We start from the raw sequence: 14,996 nt of genomic DNA, 5'->3' as shown, positions 1-14,996 counted from the left end.
AAGTTTAATAAATATTTGATTTGTTCTTGACGATCCGAAATGAACTACTTAATACTCGACTCAAAAAGCCCGTAAACAACTCTAAAATATAATATATTAATTTTTTATTTTAAAAAAATAAATTATTATTAATATAAACATTTATGTGTTGATTTTGGAAGAAAAAAAAAGATAGTATAGGTTTTCTTGTATTTAAGGTGATTCTTCGAGTTGATGCTTCAATCGAGTTAAGTTTAAGATTTTTTTTCATTTTGAGTTTTTTGGAACTTTTACGAACTTCAGTTCATGATTTCGAGTTTGTGTCAAACTTGAAAATTTTAAGCTCGCGAGTTTTCGAGTCGAGTCGAGCTTTATTTCAAAGTTTTCGAATAGAGTCTAACTCAACAATACTTAAACTCGACTCGACTCGACTCTTATCATATCATTCATAAAACCATTTTTTTATCATACCTGTCTACCCTTTAAACCAGGAAAATGCTAATGTCATTATATTCACTATCATGATTAGGTAGTTAACATTTAAGAACAGCCAGCCCCCTTTGAAAAGGGTAGTTGGATTCTGCAACGGGTCCTTGTGGCCTCCCTGGTCTGCCTTTTCGAGGAACACCCTAAATATGACGAAGGAAAAACAAAAGTGAAAGTGAAATAAATTTACCTCATCATTCATTAAGAGTTCAGCATTTCATTAGAGTCACTATTTAGAGGTAATGGAGGTCGCCCTTCTCTCAAACAGATCGAAAAATATTTATAATGATTCTTGTTGACGATGTCGGATATATAATCATCATATCTCATCGTAGGTTAACAGACTCAACAGATCTAATCGTCAGATCTTTGATTTCACTCTATTAGTTCACATAGAATAATCATAGATTTTATCTATATACTATAGTTGATTCTAAAAGTATGATACTCTTAAAATAATATGAGTTCCTTAAAAATTCCGATAAACGAAAAAATATATCCAAAACTATTAGTTGAGGGAGAGTTGGTCACTTCCGGAGACAATCTCCTAATACAATAATTATCCCCTTTAATCTATAGAAGGTATAACAAATCCTAATAAGTGCCTACCGTATAATTACTTTTCCCTAAAGCTTACTGTTTAAAACTTGAACCCAACTTCGCGGCTAAACTTGTGATATTTGTACGTTGGTACGTACATAAACAAAGAGGTGCCAGCTTTTGCTCTTTTGGCCTCTTTTTCCAAGTAATGGGGGTAACACCCCTATACGTTGGGTTTGCAGAATCGTGGTTGTTAAAAGTTCCAACCTACATGCAAGGGAAACGAAAGGCTTAAAAGATGAGCTTTCGTTTCGTTTATTGAGTAGGGTACCTGGCCCGTCTCTTTACTTTTGTTGTTTCTGAAAATATGTACTATAATGTAAATTGGCTCAGGATTGTGGATTCCATGGCCAAAACCAACGGCTCAAAATAGAGGTGGCAATAGGGTAGAGAAAAATCGAAAATGTGAGGATTCGAATCAATAGGGATAGAGAATAATCCAAATCTTCACTCACAGGGATGTGGAAAATTTTATTCTCGAAACTCAAATGAGGATAGGGTCGGGGATTACTATATCCAAATTAGGGGATAACAAAACCGTACACGTGTGAATAACTATGAGAATCCTCGAAAAATATCCATAAAAATCCTTGATATTTTACAAAATTTTAAAAATATATTTATAACCATTTACCAATATACCCTTAATATATATTTTAATAAAAAAATTATATATAATAAGATTGTGCGATTATATGTTGCTACTGTTACATCTCAAAGGAACTAAAATGGAAGTTTATATATTTTCTTATTTAATATACATTGATTTGTTAAGATTGAAAATAATTAAGATTATACATATACATTGGGTGTTAGATGAATATTGGTGTTTGAAACTTTCATATTGTAAATAGAGATCAATTTGAGACAATATGATATATATTAAAGTTTTAGATATTGATTTCAAAATTGTTTGTTTACTTTTTGGGATGAGGATTAACCTAAACCCGCAATGATCTATAAGGGATGGGTATGAAGACAAAAAAATCCCTGAAACATATAATGAGAATTCTCCAAAACCATACCCCATAAATGTTGAGAACTAATTGAGTAATGCAAAACCGTCTCCACCCCGCCCCATTGCCACCCTAGCTCAAAACGAATCTGATGCGACCATTAGAGATACCCAAAACACTTTGCAATAAGTGCATACCCTAGGAACAAACACATTTGGTCTTACTTTCCGGTACGCAACGGGTATAAACTCCTGTTTTACAAGTGATTCAAGCTGCTAAAGTTTTTATATCTGAAGCGAATACAAGTGATAAAAACCCTATCGTATGAAGCATCAAGCAGCACTAGTTTCACTCAAAGACTAAGCATTGCTTTATATATAATACTATTTATCTAAAAGTTGGAATTAAATAACAACCCTAAAACCCTTTATCTGTCGACTCTGAAAACTTTTAACCGCTTGTTTCATTTTCTTCTTTGGTTGCAGGCGATGGCACCAATCTTAGTGTTGGCCCTGCTGCTAATACCACCATGCCAATGTCAGTTTTCTCATTGCCATTCACTTCCACAGTGTTGTCAACCACAAGATTCATCAACTGATCAAACCCACGAAGTGTTCCAACTACCATCCTGTTTGCATTCAGCTTGACTGCACAATTCACACAAATTCACACTATTACCGTCGCTTCCTTTCATAATCATCTGCAAGTTTCCATATCCCACATCCATATATATGGCTGAGACTGACCTTTTTTTTACAATGATTATCTTCTCATTTCATACTGTGTTAATCTCGCAATCTATTTTCACTTGTGCAGGGTCCTAACTAACTCCTAAATTTGTGTAAATCTAAAACAGCAACTATTTCACGTTTTCAGCTTAGAAAAGATGCAACTATCAAGACCAATTAACAGCAGCAACCCAAGCACTAGCTAAGGCAATGAATATCCATGAAAACCTAAAAGATCGAAAATATACAAGGGGGAAACCCCTCTGTTCTTGTTAATCACATTTTAGGTGCACAAAGTTAACAGAGGATACTAGCTTTACTGTTATTTATCCATCAAGAATTAGAACCCTTCAGCTACGACATCTTAACTAACCTAATTTCGGCTTAAGAAACAACAAGGAAAACTAGGTTTACATCATGAAAACTGAAAAAAGGAGCAAATAAGAAGAAAATAAACTAACTCTGGAGTTTCTTGTCCATGTGCCTGTTTTTATAAGAAAACAGCACCAACAGAAGAGACTATAAATTATTCGAGTGAAATGGAGGAGAAAAAAGAAGAAATGAAATGAGTGGAGAAAATAAAGAACATGCTTTTTGAGATCTGGAGGCTGGCCTGATCTGCTCATTGCGATGGAAGTTTGGTGTATTACGTACGGGGAGTGCCAGAGAGCCAAAAAGAGAGGAGTAGGGTTTTGAGGAGGAAGCAGCAGAAGAAAAGCCGTGAAGCTTAGAATTTAAAGTAAATTTAGTAAGGATTGTAGAGGGCCTGAGCTTTATCAAGATACGGCCCAACTATGGTGAAAAAAAATTGAGATGGAATTCATATCTGCAAAAACTAAATAGGTGCTCCGAGAAACGAACTCGGGACCTTTCACATCCGAAGCAAAAATCATACCACTAGACCAACCACCCTCCGATGAAAGACATTAAGCTTATATTTTATATTTCTTTGATGAATTGAGGGTGAATAGTAGAGAAATATGACATACTCTAGTGATATTCACAAAGGCTTGAAGTCTAACAAATGAAGGCTTCATCAAAGAAGATTATTTGCTCCTTGTCTCTCATTCAAGTTCCAAACACCAAAAGAACAAAAAGAAGAATGTTGGGGGAGAAAGATGGGTTCCTTGAAGAAGCTAGCCAAGAAGGTGAAGAGCATGGGTGGATGAGATTGTGTGGAATCAAAGTATGAATGTTTGCCAAGGGAACTTGAGCAAATCTCTTCGCCATCAGCCATGACAGCCTCGACGCCATCTGGGTCTTTCGCTATCTATGTTGGAGAGGATGATCAAAGATTTGTAGTGCCAAACCAGCTACATGACTCATCCACTCTTCAAGATGATGTTGGAGAAGCTATACAATGAATATGGTTTCGAACAAAGGGATAAACTAGTTGGTTCCATTCAGTGCCGCAATATTCCGAGAAGTTATCGATGTTGTAGAATGTTGTAATGAGAAGTTTGATTCTGGTTCAAGGCAAGAACAAAAACCAGGTCAAGAAATCTGCATTTCAGATGCATAACCTTTTGTTGTCGAAGACAAAGGTTACTAAGGTCCCTCTTAGTTTAGCGGGAAGCCTCAAGGAATTGTGAGCTAAATATAAGCTAAAAGTAGCCCAAAATATAAGAATTGACAAGTTACTAGCTTATTCAATTTCCATTTATGATGACAAAACTCGCAAAGAAATTTTTCATGAAGCCATCATTGTTCAGTGATGGAAAAACAAATCTAGCTATTACTCTGCAGACTGATACTACCATCTGCAAGAATTTTTTTCATCGATTCTATCAGTTCTTGCATTTGCTCTCTTGAATGCAGAGGCGCCGGATACACGCATGCGCAATCCAAACATCCATCTCGAATGGTGTCGAATATGGCAATGGTTGGACCAATGCCGTGAACCGAAGAACACCCCACGTAGTCCACTAGGCCGATTTCTTGGTGCAGTTTGTTGGATTCATCAATCTCAGGATCTTCAAAAATCGAGATGAAGGCAGTTCTCATAGATGATGATGGAGTCAATCCAGGGTTGTCAATGGCCTTACACATGAGGAAGTTCAGGTCATTCATATCAGTGAAATGTTTGTTGTTGTTCTTGGCATTGGAAAAGGATGTATAACATCTGTTTGCTAACTCCCATAAATCGTCATTGGCGGCCACATCGTGCGTATTCAAGATTGCAGAATGGTAAAATCCTAATAGAAGATGATAAAAAGAACACGAGTATACCATATTATGAAACTTTTTACCTTATATCAAGGGTCCAAGACACAAGTGGCAAGCAAATCTAGCATATAATCTTGCCTCGAGAACTCAAGCATCGATCGGATAGGGATAATAATCGGAATGAACAAGTACGTACCGAAATGATTGCCACCGAGTGCTGGCTCGAGAATGGATCGACAGTCGGTGAGGGTTACAACGGCGTATTTTTCCCTTTGATGATCAGGGAAAGGTTTGGTGGAACGAGCTGCAAGCAAAGCAGCTGCTGCCAGGGCTCCACAGAGTTTAATATCCCATGATTTGCAACCCTGTAAGTTGTATATAATGCAACTTGAAACCTCAAAACAATTTAATGACACAAACCCCGACTATTTTTCAACTAAAGAATGATCACAAGTTCAATTTGTTGATGAATTATTCCAGGCATAATGTTTTGAACAGAGAATAAAAACAATTTGTGGCTTACAGCAACAAGCTTGTCGGTGTCATCTTGGTTCATCTTCAACCTCACAACCTGAGAATGTCTAGCCGAATCGGCAACAATGAAGTTGAGATTCGCCAGCCTGAAAGAGTTCAAGGAGTAGCCAAGCAAGTCAACCCCACGCACCCAAAGAGACTTGTTAGCTTTGCCACTAGGAATCAAATCTTCAATCCCCACTTGTTTCTCTTCATTTCCCATCTCTATCTCCTCCTCCGCCGTGTTGATTCTCCCACCACCCACCATCTCCAGCAATTCCCTCAACAGACCCGCCGCCGCAGCGCGGTCACAAGCCGACGTGTGTAGCCGGAACACCAACAACCAACTCGTCTCGCTTATCGTGTAAAAGCTGACAAAAAAAACATCCCTGTCGACTTGGTCACCGTCCTCATCATCATCGTTACGGATCCATGAGTTTCTATTCAGCTCATGCTCGAGTAAAATGTGGCTTGGGTCGATGTGGGAATCATCTGAGAAGCTTTGGAGAATGTGGGAAGTTGATTGAAGATCAAAGGACTGGATTTTGACATGGGGATCACACGGTGTTGCGAAATAGAAAGTGTTGCAGGAAGCATCGAAGTGGATCCTTGAACGAAGAATGGGATGATAAACTTGGAGTCTTGAAAGGGCCGCTTCAAGAACTGAGATATCGGGTTCATTACAGAGGCGGAGGGACAAGACTGTGATGCCGGTGCCGCCGGGCACCGCTCGGCACCAGCTGTACTCGGTGCCACCAGCGGTTCGAACCATGGGTTCTGGGATTTTGGTCTGGGTTTCGTCGGATTCTAACATTTTAGTCGACGGAATTGAGGACTGAAAATTTGAGGAAATGAACGGATGAGACCAGTGAAGACAGAAGGCCGAAAATCGTTAGACTGAAAAACAAAACAAAAAATATCGGGGTTTTATTTATTCTTTTAATTCTCGTAATAATATTATGGGTAAACTAAGCATTTAGTACCTAAACTATCAGTCTTGATCTAGTTTAGTATCTAAACTTTTAATTTTTTAAAATCATATCTAACATTTAGTTTTTATTTTATTTTAGTACCCCACTGTTAAAAATTTGATGTGATTAGTACCTAAACTATCAGTTTTGGTACCTAAACTTTTAATTTTTTTAAGGATGTCACAAAGATTATGTATAACATTTTCGTTCGAAATCGGTAAAATTTTATTTCTTTTAAAATATCTTTATTTAACATTTATTATCAGACTATTTAATCAAATAAAATCATAATGTGCTATTTTATTTTCCAATTTACATCAGTATTTAGGCAGTCACTAGGAAGTTTAATACTATTTACTATTACAATTAAATCTGCCTAATTTAAAAGTTTTATCGATTAACCTTTATAATATATTATTACACTTGTACAATTAACATCTTGTTATATTTCCATCTCTTTTATGATATTTCACATATTAATTTATTTCACATTTTAATATAACTCTCGTATTCAACCTATTTAACTCATATATGTTAAATTACATAATGATAGTATGCAACTTATATATTACTACAAAAATCGTATAACCAAATAATATAAATCCATTTAATTAAGATTTGTCCAATTCATTTCATATACAAATTAATTTATAATACAACTTTTTATCTATAATCGTTCCATGTTAAATTGAACTTCAAACCAGTACTCTTTATTTCTTCCTATAATGTTCATTTTCTTATATTGTTTCTCTTTTTAGTCTTGTTCCTTTCTCTTATATTGTACCATTTATTGTAGTATTTCTTTAATTTCATTTTATAGTCCAGTACATAATTAGGAGAATGTTTGATACTCGAGTCTCATTGAGTGTACACTTGTATGCACTTAAAAGTGCCTCGTAAATATATTTGTACTCGAAAGTGCCTTGTAAAATTGTACCATAGGTGCTATATAAACATGTATCATATAGTCACTACACCTCATACACCATAAATGTACACAAGTCTCGTTGAGTGATCAGTACAATATTCAATTATCACTACACCTCATGCACCACAAAGGTACATGAGTCTCATTGAGTAATATGTACAATATTTAAGGGTATGTTTGTTTCCCGTAATTGGAATTACGGAATTGGTTTTCCCCGAATTCCCGTGTTTGTTTCACGTAATTCATTTTCCGGAAAATGTTTTCCCGTGTTTGTTTCACGTAATTCATTTTCCGGAAAACGTTTTCCCGTGTTTGTTTCACGTAATTCGTTTTCCGAAATGTAATTCATTTTCCTAGTAACAGAATTTCCTTTGTGTTTTCTGTAAAATGACTTACGGATTCATTTTCCGTAAGTCATTTTCCGAACTTTTTACTTCAAAGCAAAAATACTCAAAATAATTTTATTTTATGAATTTAATATTAATAGAATATTTTAATATCATTTTCATCAAAATATTAATTATTAAAATATTTAAAATATATTTATTAATATTTATAATAATATAATATTATATTTTTAATATTATATAAAATAATCAATTATATTATAATAATATAAGATATTATATTTTTATTTTAATAATATATAATAATTTTTTATATATTTAATAATGAATAATATTATTTATATATTTCAATAATATTTTAGTAAAGATATTAAAATATACTAATTAATATTTTTAAAATATAATATAGCACTATTACTTTAATAAATAATTAATATAATTTATAAAATTTTATTTCACTAAAATATACCGAAAAAATGTTTAAATAACATCTTCCAAACATCATAAAACGTTTTCCAGATGTTTTCCAGAAATGTAATTCATTTTCCAGAAATGTAATTCATTTTACAGAAATATAATTCATTTTCCAGAATTCAAATTCCAGTAATTCATTTTCCAGTAATTCAAATTCCAGTAATTCAAATTCCAGTAATTCATTTTCTGGAAAACCAATTATAGCTAAACAAACAGACCCTAATTATCACTCCACCTCATACACCACAAAGGTACATGAGTTTCGTTGAGTGATTTGTGCAGTATTCAATTATCACTCCACCTCATGCACCACAAAGGTACATGAGTCACATTGAGTGATATGTACAGTATTCAACAATCACTCCACCTCGTGCATCATTGACTCTCATATTTTATACACCGAGTTTTTATTTAAATCTTATTTCATTTTTAATATAAAACATTTATAGAATAATTATCAACTTCATATATTATTTTAACATATATTAATACTTTAATTAACTTAATAACTCATGTGCGTATAAATATTTTAAAAATATTATTAATGTATATGTGATAGTAATTTCTTTTATCAAATCGAAACTAACTTTAATTCTATTAAATTATCCTTCTAAGTCCCTTAAATAATCACAATTATTATTTTCACAATAATTCACTTGACTTTTCAACATTTCACATTTAACCACAAATAAACTTTTCTTTCAATTATAAATCCAATATTTCGTATATAAACAAATTAGTTCCTTATTATTCAATTTAAATCCATTTCAATTATTTTATACAACTCCTCATATTGAGCCAAATTCCAATTTAACTATTTAAATCCCTCTAATAATTGTTTAGACTTTACACATCACCTCATACTTAATTTCTATTTTAATCCTTAATTTATCCATATTTACAATTTAGTCCTTTAACATATACATTCTTCCAAATTTGATTCTAAATCCATAATATCATAAATTTAACCATATGGTAGCTTTTTTTAGAATTTCATCTCAACTTTTATATTTTATTTAATATAGTTATTTTCTCCATTTAATCCTAAATTCAAGCATCCTAAAACAAATTCAAATATTCCAACAACATGTTCAATTTCTGTTCATTAATTTATATCAATTCCCATTTCAAAACTCCTAACTTATATAATTTATAATTTAGTCATCAATCTTAATAATTTTTTACAAATTTAACTTCAATTCAAGCTTCAATTAACATAACCAAAATTTTCAGCCTTTTAATTAAAAACATAATACCCTAATAATTAAAAAAAAATCACTTAAGTCCTTACTTATTTTCATAATTTATTATTTAACCCCCAAACTTTTCTAAATTTCCAAATTAGTCCAATTTCACATCCTAACATCAAATTCAATATTTTAACAATAAATTCCAATATAATAATCATCTATTGAACAATTACACATTGTTCCTTATATTTCTTAATTCATGCTAATAAATCCCTACACTTTCACAATTTTCCAAATTGGTCCAATCACATTCAAAGCATGTAAAAATCACTCCTACATTATTTTTAACCCTTGTAAAATTTTACCACATGTTTTCCTTATTTCTTTCCCTTTGGACGAATACTTTTAAGTTTTCCTAGCATATGGATTATATTTTAATTCAAGCATGAATACATCATCTAAACAACATTTCCATGAAATTCTTCATAGTTTCATCATATGATAAATGTCATAATTATCATTCTAAGATAATAGAGTTATCTCATTTCAAACAATTAAGATAGCATATAACATAAAAGTATCATAAAATGCATAATTTACCTCAATTTCACATTCTAACAGTTTATCCTCAAAGAAATATTATTATGTATTAATCTAGGCACTTAAAAAATTATTTCGTTTATACCATTAAAAATTAGACTCGAATACGAATCTAACCATATAAGGAACTTCTTCTAGTTCAATTTGTACAATTTATGGTGAATTTTCTAATACAACTTACATAATCTGTTTGAGCATAATCTGTTGCCCAAAATTTTGACTTTTCATCAGTTAAAAATTCATATCTTTTTGTATACACTTCCAAATCAGTATCCTTTTGTTTTAAATAAAACTAGCTGATATACGAATTCAATGTTATAAAAATAATCTTCTAATCATTCTTGTAGAATTTATGGTGAATTTATAAACTTATTGTTCAGATTACCAACTTAGACAAATTTTACTAATTTGTATTTCTTAGCTTATTCACTAATTCTATTAGCTTATCAAATGAACACATATACATAAATTGAAGTTCCTATTATTACTTCCATGTAATCTCAATTAGGCCTGTAAATGAACTGAACGTTCAGCGAACCGTTCATGAACCGTGCGGCGGGAAGTTCGTTTATGTGCGTTTATTTATTAAATGAACGAACATGAACAAGATTTTTTGTTCGTTTAATTAAATGAACGAACATGAACATAGGTCTCGTTCGTTCATTTACGTTCGTGAACGTTCGGTTATGTTCGTTCGGTTATGTTCGTTTATGTTCGTTCGATTATGTTCGTTTATGTTCATTCATTTATGTTTAACCCAATCTTCTTAAATCAATTTTGGTGACCAATTTGTAAGTATCTTAAAAATATTAATTAATATGATATTCTGATTACCAACTCCATAATTAATCCAATTTTATTTGGAGATTAAATCCAATATGTTAACCTGTGAGGCACCTCGCACCTATATTCATTTCCCCCTTTTTTTCCCAAACCCTACTGTTCACTAGAGAGTGGAGACGATCGCTGAAAGCTTCAAAACAATTTATATTATAGTGCAATATGAAGTTTTACATGTTTGTTTTCATCTCTTTCTCTGTTTTATTTGGCTTAATAGTTGATATGTAAAGTTATTGCAGGTATCTTCACATCTAAAAACTCAAGAAAACATCATACTTCTTTCTAGAAATAGATGGGAATATAAAGGTAACAATCGGAAGTATACAAGCATCAGTAAAGAGAAAAATATATAGAATTTGCCAGAAAACAAAACAAAGGTTTCTATGCAATTTCTGAAAAAGAGTGTAATAGCGGAAAATAATTGTTCATATGTAATCATGGACCACTAAGATAAATGTTATAGCGTTAAATTAAAGTTGTGTGAATCATTTAATATCTTTAAAAGATCGATCGAAATATTTGATATCTTCAAACATTTCATCACTGCTAATCAACTCTTACACTATTTATCAATGTAGATTTAGTTGATTTGCATTGTCGACTATTTTTCATGAAAGAACAATGGAAGGTAGGGTCTCCAACGTTTATGTTCGTGTTCATTTATGTTCGTGTTCGTTTATGTTCGTGTTCGTTTATGTTCGTTTATTTATTAAATGAACGAACATGAACAAATTATATTCCTTAATAAACGAACATGAACAAAAAAAATTTTGTTCGTTTATGTTCGTGTTCGTTTATGTTCGTCTATTTATTAAATGAACGAACATGAACATACCTCCGTTCGTGTGCGTTCGGTTCGTTTACAGGCCTAATCTCAATCAAATCAATAAACCCTAACATTTACTAAATTCATCTTTAAACATTTTCATTTGATTTTAATCATTATTCAAGCTTAGAATCAACTCTATAATATTAACAACACAACAATCTATGCTTAAATCATTAAAAATCAACTTATTCATCATCCACTCTAACAATCAAACCAATGATTCAAGCATGGAAATAATGAAATATTAACACCAAATGATAAAAAAAATATAATATAGATCATTTTTCTATTTCATAACATAATCCAAAAACCAAAGGAAAAAGGATTAAAATGGAGAAAAAGAAAGAAAACATACCTTCCTTTTTGTATCAATGGTGCACGAAATTTATAGAGAGAAGGGGGAGTTTTCTTTATTTTTCTATAAAAATATCTATCTAAACTTGTTAAAATACTAATTAATTGAATATAAAATTCATTTAATGCATAATTACAACTTTATCCTTTAAAAATCATGATAATCACCATTTGCCACCATAACATCTTCCATTTTGATAATCAAAAAGTAAATATATATATATATATATATATATATATATATAATTCACTTTCTACCTTTCCTTTTGTAAATTTCAAAAAATACAATTTAGTCACTAAAATTTATGATTTCAACTTAACATCGAAAATCCATCTAAATTCCAAGGATCCATGTCAAATTTCACCATTATAAAATATAAAAATAATATTTCTAACATTTTCTCATTATACTTCGAATTTTTGTAAACTTTTGATTCGATCTGATTATCCGAATATTTTACCGAACTTTATTGCTTCATAACTTTTCACAAAAATTTCGGATCAAAATATGAATTTCATATAGAATCCATTATTAAGGATAAACTATTTATTTTTTGAATACTTTTTTTTAGAAAAATTACCACTTTGATCCTTGAACTTTTCTAAAGTTTCTACTTTGGGTATCAAACTTTCAAAAATTGTATTTTAGTGATAGTCTCTAGCAAGATTTGGTTCGTAATCTCGCAAGTTGTGTTGTTGTGTGCTGATCTTATCATTGTTGTATCCTGGGAGACAGACGACCAAAACATCTCGAGCACCAAGGAGTGACCGAAAATCTATCTTAATGAAACTGCATAGTTGTAAGCCTCAATCAATTTTAAGTTTGTTATTCTATTATTATTCGGGTTATTTGCTCTAAATTGTATTTCTTATTTATTATTAAAAAAATGATTATTTTTTTATTTTTAGTCTCGGATTGTGTAACAACATATAATATAATTAATAAAAACAATATACTTATCATTTCATATAAAATACATACAATAAATTTTATTTTAAAATTATTTATATCTTAAATTTTACATTATCAAACATTTTTTTATTCAATAGAGATGTATTATTTTTTCAAGATAAACGTCAAAGTTTAAACACATCTAAAATAAAATAATATGATAATCCTTAACCACTCGATGAATTAATCAATTTTATATTATTAAATAATTTAATTATGCATTGTACTTATTCTCATAATATATCAAAAGTATAACATTTGAAGAAAAAATTTAAAACACTTGTGGGTTTATTGGGATCCATAAATTACTAGTTGATGGCATTGTCCTTGTGACGTGTAGGGGTGCGAAAAGGTTAATTACCCTATTGAGATAATATCAATGAATTTGGGTTGAATGTTATAGTGATGTTAACGTGTTACTACACCGTAATGTCATTCATTCATTGTTTTTTAAAATTAATATGTTAATAATTATATTTATAGTAGATGATTAAAATAAAATTAAAATATAATATTAGATATGATTTAAAAAATAATATAGATGACCGAAAAGAAATTAAAGATATACTGAGATTGGGAAAAAATGACTAAAGCCCTGTATTGTAATTTCCCACCTCACCGTGTGGATTATGATAGATATGGTCCCCACAACAAGTTGGACTATTGTAAAATAGGTGAAATAGCACATCAATATTGATTTTGTTCAACATACGTTCCAGCATTCACCATCAACGTATCTAAGATCAATTAAAATTCGATTCAACTTTAAAATTTGATTTTTTTTTAATTTCAAGTTATTCAATTCAAATTGAATTATAAATTCGATTTTCGAGTTTGAGTCGAGGTGAAATTTTGAATTTTCAAGTTACTTGAACAAATGAAAATTTGACTAAGTATTTTGACAATTTTTCGATTTAGTCATTGATTTAATTATTTCTTCAATTTCTCCTTCATTTTAAGTCTGTTTCTTTTACTAAATTTGAACCACATGATCCTAAAGTATAGTAGAATACACATATACTTTCAATTTCTCTTTTTTGATAATAATTTTTTTATTTTTCAATTTAGTCCTTCAATTTTTCATAATGTCCTTATTTCTTCAATTCGTCATTTATTTTAAATCTATTTTTACCAAATTTAAGCCACATGCTCCTAAACCATAGTAGAATACATGTGTACTTTCAATTCCTCTTTTTGACAACAAACTTTTTATTTTTCAATTTAGTCCTTCAATTTTTCATAATCTCCTTATTAATTCAATTTGTTATTTATTTTAAGTTCATTTTTTTACCAAATTTAAATGACATGCTCATATCCACAACAGAATACCTATATAACTTCGATTGTTATTTTTTTTTACCAAAAATGTACTCTCTTTTTTTATTTAGTCCCTTAACTTTGCATTTTTCTCAATTTGATTTTTGACTACAATTGTTTGCAAATTCTTTATTCTCATCAAATCATTGATTCATTTATACTCTCATCAATATTTTACTCTCAAAATATTTTCTTTAAAATATAATATTATGAATATATTTCATAATTTTAGATTGTATTTGATATATTAAATAATATTATCATATGAAATAATATATATATATATATATATTATAGTTAGATAAAGTCAAAAGATTGGAACAAATAATTGCTATAATACTTTAAATAATTATAATAAAATTAGTATAGAAACTCGAATAACTCGACTCGACTCGAAAAATTTCAAGTTAAGTTTGAGTTGTAAAATACAACTCATCAACTCGAATAACTCAATTTTTTTTTGACTCGACTCTACCAAATCAAATGCTCACCCCTAAATGTATTAACTTCAGAAACCATTTTCCTATATAACACATACCTTCTTCACACTTACAAGATACAATGCTCAAGGCAGAGTAAGTTTCGACCACTGGCGGATGCACGTGTCCACACTGAAATTCGAATTTCTTTATACTAGTTGTTCATTTTATTGAAAGTGTCCACCCTAAAATTTTATTATGCCTAACCTGAAATTCGAATTTATTTATATTAGTTGCTCATTTTATTGAAGGCGACCACTCTAAAATTTTATTTATTTTTATCCCAT

The 14,996-nt window shown here is 30.6% G+C and overlaps 2 protein-coding genes across 2 annotated transcripts; both read right to left on the bottom strand.

The window, feature by feature from the left end:
- Positions 1-2,325: 2,325 nt before the first annotated feature.
- On the bottom strand, positions 2,326-3,460 carry LOC120159866 (probable small nuclear ribonucleoprotein G). The gene is made up of 3 exons (XM_039170390.1): positions 3,341-3,460; positions 3,211-3,233; positions 2,326-2,668 (listed from the first exon to the last, which is right to left on the bottom strand). The coding sequence occupies exons 1-3, from the start codon at positions 3,373-3,375 to the stop codon at positions 2,472-2,474; spliced, it is 255 nt and encodes an 84-aa protein (XP_039026321.1). The 5' UTR covers positions 3,376-3,460; the 3' UTR covers positions 2,326-2,471.
- A 918-nt stretch (positions 3,461-4,378) lies between these two features.
- Positions 4,379-6,310, bottom strand: LOC120159894. The gene is made up of 3 exons (XM_039170409.1): positions 5,439-6,310; positions 5,112-5,280; positions 4,379-4,944 (listed from the first exon to the last, which is right to left on the bottom strand). Exons 1-3 carry the CDS (start codon positions 6,240-6,242, stop codon positions 4,478-4,480), a joined length of 1,440 nt encoding a protein of 479 aa, XP_039026340.1. The 5' UTR covers positions 6,243-6,310; the 3' UTR covers positions 4,379-4,477.
- Between the last annotated feature and the right edge of the window lie 8,686 nt (positions 6,311-14,996).

Source organism: Hibiscus syriacus, unplaced genomic scaffold, assembly GCF_006381635.1.
Source record: "Hibiscus syriacus cultivar Baekdansim isolate YM2019G1 unplaced genomic scaffold, ASM638163v2 tig00111378_pilon, whole genome shotgun sequence".
Taxonomy (NCBI): Eukaryota; Viridiplantae; Streptophyta; class Magnoliopsida; order Malvales; family Malvaceae; genus Hibiscus; species Hibiscus syriacus.
This window is presented reverse-complemented; position numbering and strand designations above follow the sequence as displayed.